Source organism: Pleurodeles waltl, chromosome 11, assembly GCF_031143425.1.
Source record: "Pleurodeles waltl isolate 20211129_DDA chromosome 11, aPleWal1.hap1.20221129, whole genome shotgun sequence".
Lineage (NCBI taxonomy): Eukaryota > Metazoa > Chordata > Amphibia > Caudata > Salamandridae > Pleurodeles > Pleurodeles waltl.
In genome coordinates this window covers 925,476,205-925,495,306 of record NC_090450.1, presented here as the reverse complement: position 1 = coordinate 925,495,306, position 19,102 = coordinate 925,476,205, and the positions used below count along the sequence as shown (strand labels likewise).

Below are 19,102 nucleotides of genomic sequence, written 5' to 3'. Positions count from 1 at the left end.
GAGACAGCACCCTCGAACACTCCCAACAGAGGCTCTTTCCCTCAGATTTTCTACTGCACGTTGTGTGAAGGGAGTCTCCCTGAGCCCTACTCAGCTTCTGTTCTCTACAGCTACTCTGTCAGGAACATTTCTCTCAGATATCTTGGATTTCCAGTGGACAGGATGTCCCAGCAAACTAAAAAAGGACTTTTCAGAAATTGTGATAATTGTGGGAGAAAAATACTTCATATTGATGACCCCCACAAGAAGTGCATATACTGCCTACATCCAGAACATATGGTGAGAGATTGCAAAATTTGTCGCACCTTGAGTCATAAAACCCTGAAAAACAGAAAGGGTAGACTTTTGTTATGGCTACAAAAGCAGAAAGGTATGGAATGCCTTTCTTCTGAGGAGAGTGAGGCCTCCTCACAGGCTTCTCGAATCTTTAAAAGGCCTAAAAGTAAAGATACACTTTTTGCAGAACCTCCGAAGAAAGTAAAAAAAAAAATCTAAACACCTTTCTTTAGAACAACAAAAAGGCCAGGAAAGCTATGTCTCATCATCTTCAGAAACCCAGTCAAAAGCTTTAAAAAAGGTTCACTCAGAACGTACAACACCATGGGGGGGAAAAAGCACCTCCAAAAAGTGCTTCACTGTCTGTCATCGCTGGAAAAAACAAAAACCAAAATACCCTACAGACTGACAAAAAAGGCTTGTTGACGACAAAACTATTGACGACCACATCTACGATAACGACGATCACGTTGACGTTCACCACGGCAGTGTCTCCTGTGATAGTCACGTCATCACCACTATCGTCGACGGCGATCATAACATCTAAAATCTACACAAGGACACCATCGACAGGTATTCAACCAGCAGCTACGCACTCGTCGACGAGAAAAGCATTGACGAGGGACAAGCCAACTAAGAGTGCATCGACATCGGATCCGTCGACGAGACACAGATCGAAGACAGTTCAGAGGGACCCGTCGAGGACGCAAGTGTCCACGACAGACCCGTCGACGACACAACTGTCCACAATGGACACAGCAACGAGAGAATCGTCGATGACCGACCCGACGACGACCACTACAGGAACATCAAAATTCCTTCCACTATCATACTAACTGTGGGGAAGAAAGTATCTACTATTCTACCAATATCCTCCTCAACACCTGTTGGGTGACGGATATTCTCAAGACGAAGGAATGTTTGGAGTGGCCAACAGTCTGTCACAACTCAACGTCACATGTCAAGACCTGGATGACAATGAGGATGATCAATATCAAGACCACTATTATTCAGCAAATGTCCAGCCAGATCGGTCATATTCTGCATATGGAGACAGAGACACCTCTGCCCTATGCCAAGGTCATTGGTGACAGATCTCCAAAACATGTTGCATGACTACTATAGAAGATTTCCACCCTCAGTGCCATCAGCTCCGACCACAAAGCATTATGACCTACAAGCAGGACTGCGGACCCCTATCCCTAGCCATCAAGGGACAGCATTCAGACCGGATACGAACATCCCTTTCGGACAACCACCTCAGAATGACCCTCCGTCCACAGATGAAGAAAGGGAAGAGGGAGAAATACCTTAAACCACTCCTAGTGAGTGGGATAAGTACCTGAGTCCTACGCCATCACCACCATTTGCAGGATCATTAGATTCTCCCCTGGAGGACATAAGGGGGATCCATAATTTAATGGACATTGCGGCTAAACATTTCAAACTGTCCATTCTCTCTCTCTCGAGAAACAGATGGTTTCCTATTTGACTTTAAGGAACCATCAAAAAAATCAGTTCGAGCCATACCTATAGTTGACTTTATATGGCAAGAAGGATTGAAAGCATTGAAAAGCCCACCTACAATACCTTCTCAAATCCCATGTTTAGAGAAAAATATAAAGCCCCGGAAGATTTCCCAGCTTGTTTAATTGGGCAACCGAAGTTCTCCTCCATTCCATTACAGCAATAACAGTCAAAGCTGCCAACTCGTTAGCCATTCTAGGCAGATATGATCGTCAAATGTGGTCAGACATATCCTCATACATTGACCTCTTGCCCGAGGACGCTAAACTAGAGGCAAAAAAGGTGTTGTAAGAGGGTGAACGGTTCGCAGCTGACGTGATTGCGCGATCGATATCTCACTGACGGAATTTAGACAACTGGCGGGGGCAGCAGTGTTGCGCAGACATGGCTGGTTGAAATCTACCTCTTTTAGGCCAGAGGTACAGAGCAAGATACTTGATATGGCATATGATGGGGAATGCCTCTTTGGCAAGCATGTGGACGAGATGATACAATCTATCAAGGTGGATGCAGACACTGCCAGATCTCTAGGTACACTGAAGTACAGAAGACAGCCATTTCGAGAGGCTAGAAGTGTGGGAAGTTACTCCTTTCGTGGTGGTTTCCATTCATACTGACCAGAATATCAAACTGCTCAAACAGATTTTCAACGGCAGTACAGACAACAGTAGCAATACGGATTACCACCTAAGCTGCCTACAGGCACCCCACAAGAGGAAGAACCACAACCCGCGTCAGAGACTCAGGCAGAAAAAAATGACCACGCTTTCATACCAGCTTCCAGCCCCACCTTGATTATAAAGATTGGAAAGCCGCATCACTTACCACATCCTTCAGGGGTCAAGGATAACATCAGACAAGTGGGTACTAGATATAGTATCCAAGAGACATACAATAGAATTCCCCCAGAAGCCTCCAAATACCCCTCCATCAGGACCACAACCTCCACGCTTCAAACAGCTCCTCAGGGAAATATATTCAGTGATTTGCAAATGAGCAATAGAAGTCGTTACAACTTTGCAGAGGGACCAGGGGTTCTATTTCCGTTTTTTTCTAGTGAAAAAGCCTTCGGGGGATTGGCGTTCCATACTGGATTTGAGGGCCTTAAACAAGTTCCTGAAAAAACAAAAGTTTTGTATGGTAACGCTTCAGGACATTCTACGCCTCTTAAACACAGGGAATCACATGATATCTCTAGTCCTCCGAGATGCGTTTTTCCATATCCCAATACATCGAAACCATCGGAAATTTCTCAGGTTCAGGGTAGCTGGTATGCATCTACAGTTTAGAGTCCTCCCTTCGGATTAAAATCGCCCCCCAGAATTTTTACCAAAGTGCTGTCCCCAGTACCCTTATCTACGGCAATTAGGAAATACAATATATTTCCATATTTGGACGACTGGCTCACATCCACAAGAAATCAAGTGGTAAAACACACATCCACTTGCCTCCAGTTGTTCAAAACTCTAGGCCTTACCATCAACTATCGCAAATCACATTTCCATCCCACAAAGCAGCTGAATGACCTAGGAGCGATACTGGATACTATCCAAAGCAGGGCATTTCCTTTGCCACAGAGACAGCAGAAGATTTCCAAAATGTCTCAAAAGCTATCAGCAAAAAACTTTTGTTTAAATTCAGAGTTACAAATCATTCATGGGAATGATTTCCTCATGTATTCCACTGATTCCAAATTGCCGACTGCATGTGCGACCTCTACAGGAGCAACTAGACACCAAGTGGCTTCAAGTGAATGTCTCCTTCCACGATCAAATTCAGATCACATCGGGAATTAAAACTGCTATCTCTTGGTGGAAAAAGCAGGCATACCTAAGGGCCTTTCATTTCTACAACAAGTGCAGAACTATATAATAACAACAGATGCGTTGCTCGAAGGTTGGGGGTGCCCACCTTCAGGATCTACAGATAAGTGGCAACTGGACAAAAAAGGACAAACAGCTTCACATAAACCAACTGGAGCTGAAAGCAATAGATCTGGCACTGAAGGCTTTCTTACCAAAAATACAAAACTCATAAATTCTCATCAGAATGGACAATACCACCAGTATGTTCTACCTGAACAAACAGGGTGGCACAAAGTCCTTAAAGCTTTCACGTCATTCTCAGAGCATATGGAAGTGGGCCATAGAGAATCAAATTCCTCTGAAAGCATAACACGTGCCAGAACCGGCCAACCTCCTGGCGGACTCTTTGAGCAGGACAATCATCCTGTATCGCGAGCGGGAACTCGACTAACAGGTTCTCAACCAGCTGTTCCAGAAGTGGGGCAAACTGAATCTGGACCTTTTTGTCACATACGAGAACAAGAAATGCCTATATGTTACGCAAGTTAGCATCCCCAAAAAGGGTTGTGCGGAAATGCTTTTTTGATGAAATGGTCAGATATCCCCCGATTACGCCGATCCCCAGAGTGATCAGCAAAATGAAAGCTGAGGGATGTTGTCTCCTCCTAGTGGCACCCAAGTGGCCCAGACAGATCAGGTTCACAGAATTCCTTCTGTATTCGGAACAACCACATGTTCAACTCAGACAGACATCAGCCCTACTGTCCATGCACCAGGGCCAGGTCAGGCATCCAAAGTCTTCATCTCTACACTTATCGGCCTGGCTCCTGAACTCAGTGAGTACTCCACCTTGAACATTTCATCGAAATGTAGAGAAATATTAGCCAAAGCCAGAGCGGACACTACCAATAAGACGTATAAGCCTAAATGGAAGCGTTTCTGCTTGTGGTGTTTTACTGAACGAGTCCATCCTATGACGTCACCTCCAGAACAAATACTTCCATATTAATTACATTTAGCAAAATCTGGACTTTCTTATTCCTCAATAAGGGTACATGTGGTGGCAATGTCAAGATTCTGGCGCTCTCAGCAGACCTCCTCGCTATGTTCTGCCAGGATTGTAAAACAATTCCTCAAAGGCCTTTTTAGAGTATTTCCACTTGTGCGTAAACCTCCACCGTTATGGTTATTAAACATAGTGTTAGGACAACTCATGAAGCCTCCTTTCGAGCCAATCCACAGGCCAGATTTAAAATTCATCTCTTGGAAGACATCACTTTTACTAGCTCTCACATCTGCAAAAAGGGTGTATGACATACAAGCCTTCACCATCAAATTTTGTCTTGCCCAGGCAGGGAAGCCACTGCGCAGTAAGATTAAAGCGCAATCCACCAGAGCGCTAGCCACATCAGCAGCTCACTTCACAGGAGTGCCCCTGCAACATATTTGCAGGGCAGCAACATGGTCCAGCCAGCATACATTTACAAAGCACTACTGCCTAGATGAGACAAACAAAACGGATACAGCCATTGGGCAAGCAGTGCTAAGACATATATTCCATTAAGGTGAGCCTCTCTGGTTATCCCACCCTCCACTTAATATGTATGTGATCAATACTTGCCTAATGTTATTATTGTTATTGTTGCTATTCTTATTATTGTTATTATTATCATTCTCAATATATATATATATATATTATGGATGTTATGGCTAGAATAAACAATATTACTGCTTGCTACTCTAATTCAATCATGTAAATCTATGAAAGATCCAATACTGGAGAAAAAAGTTGGTTACTTACCTGTAACTATAGTTCTCCAGTATTGGTATCTTTCATAGATTCACATGCGACCCACCCTCTTCCCCTCAGAGGCTCCCCTTAATTCTAAGACTATGGGGGTCATTCTGACCCTGGCGGTAAAATCCGCCAGGGCCAACGACCGCGGGAGCACCGCTAACAGGCTGGCGGTGCTCCCATGGGCATTCTGACCGCGGCGGTACAGCCGCGGTCAGAAACGGAAAACCGGCGGTGTACCGCCGGTTTCCCGCTGCCCTGGGGAATCCTCCATGGCGGTGCAGCTTGCTGCGCCGCCATGGGGATTCCGACCCCCATACCGCCATCCTGTTCCTGGCGGTTTTGGCCGCCAGGAACAGAATGGCGGTATGGGGTGTCGTGGGGCCCCTGGGGGCCCCTGCAGTGCCCATGCCAATGGCATGGGCACTGCAGGGACCCCCGTAACAGGGCCCCACAAAGATTTTCAGTGTCTGCCATGCAGACACTGAAAATCGCGACGGGTGCAACTGCACCCGTCGCACCCCTTCCACTCCGCCGGCTCCATTCGGAGCCGGCATCCTCATGGAAGGGTGTTTCCCGCTGGGCTGGCGGGCGGCCTTCTGGCGGTCGCCCGCCAGCCCAGCGGGAAACCCAGAATACCCGCGGCGGTCTTTTGACCGTGCAGCGGTATTCTGGCGGTTCCAGCCAGGCCGGCGGCTTCCGCCGCCGGCCGGGGTCAGAATGACCCCCTATGTACTTCACACTGGTATTAGAAAATCTGAGGGAAACAGCCTCTGTTGAGAATGTTCTACAGGGTGCTGTCTCCTGATTGGTTGTAGTTCCAGATTTGGTTCTTTTTATTAATAAAAGAACGTGGATAGGCTATAACAGTGCGTGTATAGGCCATTGAGGCCTAGTGTAATACACTTAATGCCATGTATATTTAAGGTTAGCGTGAGACTCCCACCTCGACGACAGGGTTGATTCAAGCATACGAATTCTTGAAAGATACCAATACCGGAGAACTATAGTTACAGGCAAGTAACCAATTTTCTTACATTGATGCTGAAGACCATCTGATTTTTCCATCCTAATATAATGGATCATTGAGAGTATTTTATGTTGTTATTGTGCAATTTTAATTATAATAGTCATACTTAATATACTTATGGTTATTTATCTGCTACTGGCTACTATTGAGGGGTATTAGAGATACCAGGTCAAGACACTGTTTCATAATTTTATGATAAAGGGTGGGGTAGACAAACTGACCCTCTTCACATTCTGATATGTGTGCAAATTCAGAAGTCCAAAATTCATCAAGAGAACAACATTCAGGTTCATTCAGAATGCATGTACATTATATAATCAGTTAATTAAAGATGGAAACTACCAAAGTGTTTTTAAAATTGTCCCATTATTGCTCAGGTGGGCAAGCACAGGGAATTGTGCAGCTGGGTCACTACCAAGTTTAGATTGATCTTTTAAATATCTCCAGCTTAATCTTGCTGTCTATCGCTGTCTGTGTGCATGGAATCCTTACACAAAATTTAGTAAAGACACTCTGGTTTTATATTCCTGGATAAACCATGATTTATACTTGGTCTGATGGCCCTTGCTTAACAGTGATTTTCACTGCACCTCTGATCAAGGTGGAGTGGTTAGCCTTTGGTGAAATCATGATTTCTGGTTACCCCTAAATGTTGTAAATGGTAGTGGTAATAGCATATCACTCATATCAGCTTAGGTTCTGATCTCCTGGGCAGATACCACCAAGAATTCATAGAATACATCTGATTGTTCATGGATGTTTACCAAAACCGGTGTGGACATGGAGAGTATCATACTTTAGATGACCAGGAACATGATGGAAACTAGCGAAGGGCTTTGAAGAGGCACTAGGCTATCATTCATATTTAAAGATGGGGAGGGGCCAGGCCAGTGTTGGACTGAATGAGGAAAGAGAGACATCAGACTAGCTTCTGCTCATAAGAGGGTACAGAATATCGATGAATTATGAGGAGGGTGAAAATAGACTACCGATAGGATCAGAGTACAACTGAGCTGTAAGGCAATGGGGCTGATTACTGATGCCTGGAGAAACTTGGGAAGCGAGTGGAAAAGTGAGAACTGAGAAAGGGCAATGGGGCTCCTAGAAGCCTCCCCCTCTGTGCAGCATTAAGTACACAGTGAAACATTGTTGAAGGATTGCTGGCCTGACTGTTTTTATGGAGACAGAAAAGATTTAGAAAAGAATCCTGGTGAAAAAACGAATGGTGGAAATAAAAAATGAAGTGACTTGAAGCATTGCTAGAAGCTTGTTGGTGCAGAACATACTATTAGTATGGCTCGTAGCTGCAAGACTTAGTAGCTCTATCTGACCAAAACATGAGTAGGAACAATGTACCTTGAAGCAAATAAATTTGGTGTGTGCATGCTGCAAGAAAAATAATACTTTAAATACATCTGTAAATACAAAATCATTGTTTTTTCATATTAAAATAGTTGCTATATTTTTTCCACACTTGATAATTTTTGTAACATGTCCTTACATTGGTAGGATACACTGAGCTCAACTGAGACCAAACAGACTGAAGCTAGCAAAGAAATTTCAGAACTAAAAAGGTAAGATATGAAAGCACCTTGTTTTTTTAGATATTGTCTATCTTCATGCTGCTTATTGCTTATTTGATATATTTCTTGTGATCTGCCCACGACCCTGTCATGTTTCATGTTTCTCTATGGTTCCTTGGATTTCAGAACATAATAAGTTGTTTGTAGTGACCTTGAAGATGCTTGTGATCACATTATAATCCTGACATGTTTGGGAGGGTGGGGGTGGGGGGGTAGAATGAATGGTATCAACTGATCTACAGAAAGTCAGTGGATACAAGTGACTAGTTAATATTGCTTTTGCATTACATTTGTGAAACATGGTCCCCTTGGTAGGTGTAGTACTGGAGGGGAGGGGTATGTACACCTAATTGTTTTGTAAAAACCTGCTATAGCTGACTGACCTTCGGTAGTGGGTTCAATATTTAGTAGAACCTTGATCCATAAGAAAAAGACCAGAAAGAATAAACATCTTTTCTCTGCTACCTCTGGGATGAGGTTGTGGCACATCCAGAGACATCCAGTCTCTTTAGAATCGCATTGAGTGTTGGTTTGTGTGGCTGCCCTGGAATGAGCCAGCTTTGAGCATTCAACTCAGGTTGACTGAGAATCACATTTAGTGTCGGTCTGTGTCTCAGCCTTGGAATGAGCCAGCTTTGAGCACTCAACTCAGGTTGACTGAGAATCACATTCAGTGTCGGTCTGTGTCTCAGCCTTGGAATGAGCCAGCTTTGAGCACTCAACTCAGGTTGACTGAGCTATGTCTTGTCTCACAAGTAGGTGGGGCGAGGGTATAGGAACTGAGTTATGGTTCTGTTGTGGTCAAGCTCAGAAGACCCATGTTTCTCAAGCCATGTGGCTCTTGGGAGTCAATGAAACAAAAAGGGCTGGACCTGCTTCAATGTTCAGCAAGGGCTAACCTACACCTATACTCACACCTCTTGTGCTGCCGACCCTTCCTGTATACACTTCTCATTTGTAAATCTGGAACTGGGTGATGCAAGAGTATCCATGGGAATTTTCGAGGAGCAAACTGATCCTCACCCAAGTGCATGGTGCACATCAGTCCATGATTTATTCCAAGTGGTTGTGATACTGTGTCTATAGCATTTTGTCCATTCTGTGCAATCCATTACAGTGTCCGAGGGAAGAAATATTGATACACAATCCGGCAATGTTTACACAAGAATATGTTACTCAGTAGTTTGCTTAAATTATCTGGTTTGCCTTTGTACATTTGCACACATTCCTTATGTAGCATGGCAGATAAGAAGAAAGAAATTACATTTTATATAAGGGATTTTTGTTGGAAATTGTTAATCAAAGGAAAGCTTGTTGCCAACTGTTTTCTCCACAGTATACATTTTAATCTTGTTTTCATTTTTAACAAGCAATGTAAAATTAGAGGGCTGTATTTTTTTTGTATATCAATAAATATGTTGGTTGATTGAGTTCAGCGTTAGCACTGAAAGGAAAGTCTGTCCACTCCTCTCAAAAGGAATGTGACCCAAACCCAGATGTGGAGCATGACATGGACCCAGATGTGGAGAAAGACACGAACACAGACCTGGAGCATTACAAGGACTCAGACATTGATGAGCTGCATTTCGAGGCAGTTTTCCCTCAGGGGCATGGTTTTGGTTTGTGATGCACAGGAGGATCTTGAATAACAACCAGTGATTTTTTTATCTTACTTCTAAGCCCTCTTCCCCATATGACTTTTAATCATGGGTGTTCTCTGACTACAAGAAGAAAGTTACCACTGTTCAAAGTCTTTTAGGTCCGGCTGTGAAAGGTTATTGATCTTAGCGCCCCTTAGTGGTAATACAAATGATATCAATAATAACATTTTATATAGCACTTCAATCACAGTTCTGCCATTTTTGCGATCTGTAAGTAGCAGGTGAGATTATTGGCCGATTCCACTGCGCTAAATATCTGAAGCATGGATGGCTAAGTTGGGTTTGCCGTTATTCCAAACTGCACAATGGCAGATCACAGTTAAACTACGTAATTGAGCCCTCTTGCCTACTGTCCACACATGACAGCAAAGTAGATATGAAGCTCCTGATTCTGAATAACTCTTTTTCTGAGGTTCAGTTGTTCCACCACACAAAGTTGAATGATGCACATTGGAAACAATGTATGGACCATTGGTGAGCTGACAGTAGAGCTGAAAAATTCACTGCCATTCTTAGAAGTGTGGTCAGGTTGGCATGGAGCCACAGGCTTCTATCTTCCCAGGGGATCACCGATATGTGGCTAAAAATGTTGCCAGTTTATTGGGACTTGTGCATGATGGCAAAAATGAATGCTATCCATTCAGTAAGCCTAAAATAGAGGGCAGACCTGCAAAAGAAAATCCCCTTTTAATTTCCATTAAAAGTATGGATTCAAAAATTGGGACTATTCATCTTTGTTTACTTATGAATTTATGTTGACCTTTGGAGGGATTTTCCTGTGTCTATAGCTGTACTCAAATTCCCTTTAACTCAAAATTTCATTTAGACTGTTTGGTTTTCTCTTTCATCTAGTGTTCTGAATTAACATATGTGATGTGTAGTGCTTTATACAACTCTTGAATGAAAATAAATAAATGAATACATGTTATAGATGACTCATATACAAAACGTCTTCAGACTGCTGCCTATCAATATCAGATGACATTTGCTGCTGGAGAAAATGTGAGGTTCTGGGGGATGTTACAGTGAAGCTGCCTGGATCACAGATGTACGCCTAACAGTTCCTATATTTTGTTTTTTAAATGAGTGACTTAAAACGGGTAGCTATTGACAAAACACACTACCCATTATGAAAGCTAATTCAAGAGCATGCATAGTGCTTTAAAGTAGATGTGATGGTCATAGGAAACCAATGGAGGCTTACAAGTGTGGGCAAAGTATGCGGATTGCAATAAGTATTAGTGGTGGTGTGCTGCAGGGGAGATAACTTGTATTGAGGATCTCTACATGTAGGCGATAATAATCCATCATGGAGGGTAACCCTACCACAAGCCAGTGCTTGGGTTCATCAGGAAATGGTCATATTAGCTGGTTATATGTGGATTTGGTAAATATCTACATTTGTGGGTCAAAGGGCAGGCCCTCATTGACTGGAATCTAAAGATCACCAAGCTAGAAATGTAAAGTCCCCATACATTTATTGCTATGGTTAGTAATTCAGTCTTTCTCCTTTTCAGCTTTACTTGTTGTATCTGCTGAGGAGTGGCAATAAAAAAGATCTTACAGTATAAAGAGCAACACCTTTAAAGTCGTCGGTTCTCTAAAATATTTGTGCATCTGCGTATGTAAAGAATTGCAGCCTATGGTCACCATAATTTTACCCAATTACCTTGACATTGTGAAGCAGAGGACTCAATGATTCCCCACACAAAGTACAGCTTCTGTTACTCTCTGAGTGGTGAAGAAAGTGGGGAATCTTGCTGATCTGGAAGGATGTAATCCAGTTATGAACCTTACCACTTAGTCACTTTTCTGCAGGTGTTTCAGTGGGATAGCATGGGTCAGCTGTGTGAAATGGTGCAGAAAGACCCAACAGAACAAGATGATGGCAATAATGCTCACTGGTGGACTTCATCAGTCTGAGCTTGAAAGGGATTAAGGAGACTATTAGTTTCCATAGTAGGAGCTGCCTCTGTAGTAAAATACCAGTGAATACAATTCCAATATGCCTTTTTGACATGGTGTAAACATCCTCTCAAATCCATATTTGAAATGTACGTGAAGTGCTGTTCTTTCTTACAACACTTTATGGAGAGTTCCTATGCTTTGTATATAAGGCTGACATGGTTAAATGGCAGATTTTCACTGATGTGGTGCTGCTGTAAATCGTTGCAGCCCCTCAACGCTACAGTCTGCTATTCCAGGTATTGTTACAGCACCTCGTGGTACAGCAGGTGACATCTTTGCCATTCAGTACACCAGCTTCCCCTGTTCTCTAAGTGGAGAATGGGAGGTTAAGATGAGTGGATGGGACATCTGTTTTTTTTGGCCTTGAGCTAATAGTCAGGCCATTGGCTTTTTCCAAACATGTTAGATTAGTACTTAATCTTTAGTATCAGATTCTTCTTGAGGAGTGTAAGAGAAATGAAACAGAATGATATCTTCAGATAAGGGGCAGGCTTTGCAAAACTGGAAATATCAGTTTTTCTTTTGACTTTTTATTAATTTTCAAAATCCTAGATCCTACGAGTCATGGTTACTTCTACAAATATAGTGTTCCTTCACATAACCGAAAATTTACATATTTCACGATGCATGGCGTACATTAGTTTTAGCGCCTGTGACCCACCTAGTCCATGCATTCTCTAGGCTGAAGTATTTTCATTCTGAAATACATGAAAAATTACACAGCTGTCAACACCCCCTGAAGTTCTGCCAAGGCTGCCATATCTTTGTCCACTTATTCAGGCACCCTCTGCTTTTATAGACTTGTTTTTCCACCAGCATACACTAGTCTGTAGCCTCCTTGCAACTGGGGAGTTCCAGTGGGGGACGCACCCCCATCTTCTGGCAATGTTCCTCTTTGCAGCCATCATCCCCAGAGTGATAAGCAGCCTCACATATTTTTTTGAACTCCACTCCTCCCCTCTCCAAGTATTGAGAATGGTTAACTTAGCAGAGCTGTCTGCTTCTACTCCTCCTACCAGCCCAAAGCACGCACAAACCTCCTCCCAGAAGGCCACTACCAGTGGACATAACCACAGTTTGTGGAGAAAAGTACCTTTTTGACAGCAACCTCTTGCACAGATAATTGAATCTATCTTTCCCATCCATCTTCTGTAATTCATTGATCTGTGGACAACAGATGTTTACGTCCGACTTGGATTGTCACCTTCCTGAGTGTTCTCTGCACTTCTTCCCCTTCTTCCTCCTCCATTTCCCCTGTATCAAAGTAATTCCTTAACTGCACCAGTGGGTTGGGGGAGTTAAGTGTTTTCCCATATGTCAACAAGATAGACCTCTTATGGAGGGACTTTGTAAAGAGTTGGTCCTCCAGTGGAGAGGCATCTTCAATAACCATTCACTTTGTTACATGGCTGAATAAAGCATGTCTCGCTTGCAGTGTTCACCAGTCGATATTCCATCTGAAGTGAACACCAGAGGATCAGGCCTAAGCTTTCCATAAATTGCCTATTTGGCTAATTCCTATATGGTCTTAACCTTGGAATCCCTGGAGCTTCCCCACCTCTGCAGTTGGGTTCTGTCCAACAATGGAGTTTCGTCTGTTGGAACCTTTTTCCATCCTAGGTACTTAGTTCTTGTTGTCCAGGTTGTAATCACTAAGCTAGTGTGCGTGGGTAAGCCCTGGGATACTTTGGTTTTGTACAGGGCAGCCAGGTTCTGTCTTCTCTCCATGGCCATTTAATCAACTCTCAGGGACAGCTCTTCTTGAGGTGCAAATGCCTCCCCCCATTCCAGTCCCCCCTCCCCAGCTCTGGACACAAAGGTAGGCAACGCGCATTGGCTAAGTGCGTTGGCGGGGGGGGCACTGCCAAGATTTACATGTCACAGTATTTTTTCAAATTACTGTGACATGCATATGCCGGGGACACACGTGGGTCAGACACGGATGGGGACTCACTGGTACACAACACATATGGAACACATGCACAATCGTCATCATAGTGGCAGTCTTCAATGCCAAATGAATGCTGGCACCAAAGTGACGGTACATTCACACTTGTCAACTTTGCTGATGTGTGTGCATCGAGTTGTGTGTGAGTCAGTATGTGTATGTGTGTGTGAGATGCGATTGAATGGGTGAGGTGTAGTAGGTGATGTGGTTGTGTCAGTGGTGTGCACTTGCATATGTTGTGGACGTTGTTGTGTTGTGTTTTTGCGTGCAACATTCAGGTTCGTGTTATGGTATGGCAGTCGTTATGTGTGTAGTTGTGCTTGTGTGTGCATTTGTTTGTGTAGATGAGTGTGTAGTTGTGCTTGTGTCATGTGTGGTTGTAGTGTCAGTATGTATTTGTTGTGTGATGGATGTACGTGAATGTGTGTGTTTGCGGCATGTATGCAATGGATATTGGTGTGTATGTGTGTGTGTTGCCATGTGTGATGCAGGAGACTCATATGGCAAGGGTAGAGGGTGTGTATGTGTGACTTACCTGTATTCCGCAGCCACTGCCATTGTCCAATGTCCATTTGGCCCAGCGCTGTCCTCCCTCCGTTAGCAAACCGCTAGCAGGACACTGCTTGTCCAACTATAACATCTAATACGGACGAGCAGAACCCGCCTGCTTGACGGCTAAGAAGAGCACTCTGTTGTGGTGGTCTTCAGTTCAGCTGCAATGCATCTAAATACGGTGGGTGGAACACTGGCGACTTGATGAACCTTTTTGGGTTTGACGCAGCTTGGCGGTAACACCATAAAGATCTAAATCAGGCTCTTAAAGCAATGCGTGCCATCACAACTTTCCACAGTAGCACTCTGATTTCTGCCTCTAAATTCCCAAAAAGCTCAGGTGATATTTGTAGGAAAGTAGCCTCTTTCTAGTTTGGTTAGCCCCACTTTTGGCCTGTTTGTCAGTGTGTTTGACTGTATCTACTGGGATCCTGCTAACCAAGACCCCAGTAGTTATGCTCTCTCCCCTACTTTAGTTGTTGGTAACTGTTATCACTGTATTTCATCCCACAATTGGCACACTGGTGCCCTATTATAAGTCCCTAGTATATGGTACCTAGGTAAACAAGGCATTGGGTTTCCAGGGGATCCCTATGGGTTGCAACATATATTTTGCCACCCATAGGGAGCCCAAGCAAAGGGTTCTGCAGGACTGACATTGCAGACTGTGTGAAAAGGTGCAAGCACCCTTTCACTGTCACTTTTCACTGCACTTCACCCCTATGACAGGCCTTCCAGCCAAGGGGGCAGGGTGCAAAGTACCTGTGTGTTAGGATGCCCTGCACTAGCAGAGGTACCCCCACAAAGTCCAGGTCCATTTTCCCTGGCTTCGTGAGTGCAGGGAAGCCGTTTTACGCATGTACTGGACATAGGTCAACACCTATGTCCAGCTACATAATGGTAACTCTGAACATAGGCATGTTTGGTATCAAACATGTTTGAATTGTACCCCAATGCTTTTGAAAACATTGGTTGTATGATTCCATGCACCCTGGGGGATCCTTAGAGGACCCCCAGTATTGCCATTACAGCTTTCTGAAGGTTTCCAGGCAGGGCAAGCTGCTACCACCTCCCAGACAGGTTTTTGCCCTCCTGTTGCTTGAGAAGGTCAAGCCCAGGAAGGCAGAACAAAGGATTTCCTCTGGGAGAGGGGTGTTACACCCTCTCCCTTTGGAAATAGGTGTTACAGGCTTGGGAGGGGTAGCCTCCCCAAACCACTGGTAATGCCTAGAAGGGCACTTTTGGTGCCCTCCTTGCATAACCAGTCTACACCGTTTCAGGGACACCCAGTCCCTGCTCTGGTGCGAAACTGGACGAAGGAAAGTGAAGTTACCACTCTCCTGTCCATCACCATCCCAGGGGTGGTGCTCAGAGCTCCTCCAGAGGGTCGCTGGGTTTTGCCATCTTGGGTTCAAGCTTAGCAGGGAACTCTGGGAGCCTCTGAGTGGCCAGTACCAGCAGGTGACGTCAGAGCCCCCTCCTGATAGGTGGTCACCCAGCTAGGTGACCAGTCCCCTTTCAGGGCTATTTAGGGTCTCTCTCTTGGGTGGTTCCTCAGATTCGGATTACAAGACTCCAGCAGGAATCCTCTGCACCCTCCACTTTGACTTCTGACCAGAGAAACTGCATCTAGATGCTCCAGGACCCGACAAGTTGCAACAAGAAGCAAGATGCCCCCTGCAACATTGTATCTCGGACTCCTTCCAGCAACAGTAACATTTCCTCGGTCGTGCATCCTCTGAGGACAGCCCTTGGGGTGAAGGAGTCACTCCCCTGCTTCTGCAGGCACCAGATCTTCAGGCATCATGAAGTTCCATCCCCCAGCACTCCATCCTGCGACGCACAGCTCCCTGAGTGGTTCTCCGGCAGAGTGGGAGCTCTTTTTGTAGTCCTGCGTGAGCCTTTTCTGTGACTTTCGTATCTCCGTCCTGTGGGACTCCTATGGGTGCTGCCTGGGCTTCTGTGGACTCTCTTTGTTGCTGAGGGTCCCCTCTGACTCTCTTTCCTGGGTAGAGTCCACCTGGTCTTTCCTGGTCCCCAGCAGCTCCACGTTCCGCTAACCGCAAGTTTTGTGTGTGCCAAGGCTTGTTGGTGGAATACGAAGATACTGCAAACCTCCTTCTGGTGTGGGCAACATCACCTGCATCCTCCCAGAACTTGCCTTCGTCTTCTTGGGTGCAGTGCTGACTCTCCTTCCTCGTCTACTCACCTCTTGCACCTTAATTCTGGTGGGTAGGGGCTCGTGCCCTGCCTGGACTCTGCTGTGCTTCCTGGACTTGGTCCTCTTCGTCGACAGGTCCGCTTGTCCAGGAATCCACTGCTGGTGTCTTGCAGTCTCTTCTGGGTTTTGCATTCTTCTTCTTCTCTTCTCTTCTCTTTGTGGGTTCTGGGGACTTTACAGGGATTTACTCCAGCTTTCCTGGTCGCTGGGGTGGGTTGTGGTACTTACCTTTGGGCTTTCCTAGTGCTCCCAGCTCCCCTCTACACACTACACTTACCTCGGTGGGGGACCGACTTTCTCATTCCATTTTTTTAGTATATGGTTTGTGGTCCTCCTAGGGATATTTCTCCTAATTGTGATTCTCACTAATTGCACAGTTTTCTAACTGTTTTTATTTCTGCATACTAGTGTGTATATCTTGTGTATTACTTAGCTCCTAAGGGAGTGTAGCCTCTATGGTATTTTTTGTATTTGTGTCAACAAAATAAAGTACCTTTATTTTTGTAACACTGATTCTCTTCCAGGGGATCCTCATCAATAGTCATAAACATTGAATATTCCCGCCCTTGTGCGGGGACCCCGGAGCATATATATAAAATACATACATATTATCATGTGTAAAACAGCAATGCAGGCTATAATCATAAATAGGCTAAAATGCTTTATTTCTATGCAAGTTTTTTTTTTTTTTTTTTTTTTTTTATATTATAAAATCACAATAGATCATAAATATCTACCTAAGCCCCCAAAAACTGGACTTAGGGAAGTAAACAGCAGTAAATAGCAGAGAAAAATAGAAAAAACTACATTGAAAAACAATGAAGCATTCTTAGCCAATAGGCTGCATGCAGGTTAACACAGGAGAACCATAAAAACTTTGGCACCGTGCCTTTAAGACCCTGAGCACCTCCAGTATCCCACCATGCCTCAGGGGTGAAGGGAAGGTGACAGTTGGTTCACAGTTAGGTCAGTTCTTTTTTCCGGCTTCTTCTGAGAGGATCCTGGAGCATTGAGCTCTCAGTTTTTCTGAGTTTTTCTTCAGAAAAATCCTTACAAATAGTGTTTTTCCTATTTACTCGACAGATAACATCTTTTGTCTGAGTTTGGAAGTCTTTTTTGACAGAAAATGCCATCTCTTTTTGTAAAATGTCCTTCTTGTGGGAAGAAGAAAGCCCAGTCAGACCCACACTCTCTGTGTATTGTCTGCCTGCCACAGAGTCACTGTCCTGACACCTGCAAGTATTGTAAGAACATGTCAAGGAGGACTCTCAAAGACAGAGAGAAGATCAGGCTACATGGGCTTCAGGAGAGGAAAAAGTCAAAATCCTCTTCACTTCCCAGACCTACAGCAGAAGGAATGGCCCGATCGACGTCGACAGGTAGGATTGTGCCTGTTTGTTCTCCATCGACGTCATCGGCACCACCGTCTCACCGGCATAGATCGCCGTCGACGGCGACCAGACCGACGTCGAGGGACAAAACGTCGAAGCATGGACACAGGGGTACATCTCCGTCAACGGCAGGCCGCCGTTCGGCGTCGAGCCATCTCCGGCGCTCCCGTTCGCCGTCGAGAACGTCTCACCCCTTGGCGTCGAAGGACACGACACCAAAAACACCTCGACGGCATGAACATCCGCCGTCGACCACTCGCCACTCAACGTCGAGACACACGACGGCGAGTAGGTCCAGGTCCCGCGATAGGCGATCGGCGTCAAGACACTCGACGGCAAGACCTCCGACGTCAAGACCTTCGACGTCGAGAACAGATCAGCCATCGCAACCTTCGACGTCGAGGATACAATCGACGTCGACACAACCTTCAGCTGTGTCACAGGCAGTAGAGCCAGCGGACAAAGCTCCCTCACCGGTGGTCTCTATAAGGAGTGCATCATCCCATTCCAGAGCATCGGGCATGTTTCTCCCATCACTCTATCACCCAGATGGTTAGAGAGCCTGAATAGACCGGCAGCATCCCCGGATTCACAATACTCTAGGATGTATTCTCCTACTGCCTCATTACCGAGAACGCCATCGCCTACAGCTAGAGCAGGACGGGCTCGTTCTGCTTCTCGTCAGCCGACCACAAGACCTGCACACTCTGCTACAGCCTCTCGGAGCAGGTCCCGTTCCCGAAGGAGAACCAGGTCACGAACACCACGCAGAAGATCACCTTCTTGGTCTTCTTCAGGATCGTCTGTTGGGCGCTACTCCCCCACACTCACAGATTCTCCACCTGCTAGGATTTCCCCGGTGGATGATATCACCACTTTTAATGAGGTTCTTCTAAGGGGAGCGCAGAAGCTAAATATTGAGGTACCGGAGCCGGCCACCTCATCCTCAGTTATCTTTGAGACCCTACAACACAGATCAGTCTCGAGAAAACTGCTGCCACTAGTACCGGGTTTGCTGCAACCGACTATGGACACTTTTCTGTCTCCAGCCACTCTCAAGTCTGCCCCGGCTAGGATTCAAAAGAAATACAAAGCTCCGGAACAAGATCCTTTATTCCTGCGGAAGGATCCGCCACCGGACTCTGTGATCTTAGCCGCAGCCAGAAAAACACACTCTGTGGCATCATCTTCCACAGTCCCCCCGATAAGGAGAGCAGACCCCTAGACTCTCTGGGGAGAAAGATGTGCGGTACGGCGGCATCTGCTATGAAGGTCTCCAGCGCCTCAGCACTTCTGGGCAGATATGACCGCTCTTTGTGGGACTCACTCCACAGATTTACAGAAA

The 19,102-nt window shown here is 45.2% G+C and overlaps 1 protein-coding gene across 4 annotated transcripts in view; it reads left to right on the top strand.

Moving 5' to 3' along the window:
- The window catches only part of MPHOSPH9 (M-phase phosphoprotein 9), a 311,640-nt gene that overhangs the window by 176,580 nt on the left and 115,958 nt on the right, over nucleotides 1–19,102 (top strand). For all 4 annotated transcript variants that reach the window (XM_069214980.1, XM_069214979.1, XM_069214981.1 and 1 more), the window contains exon 15: nucleotides 7,943–8,007. In XM_069214980.1, the coding sequence (XP_069071081.1) occupies nucleotides 7,943–8,007 (65 nt within the window). The remainder of the gene's footprint in view (nucleotides 1–7,942; nucleotides 8,008–19,102) is intronic.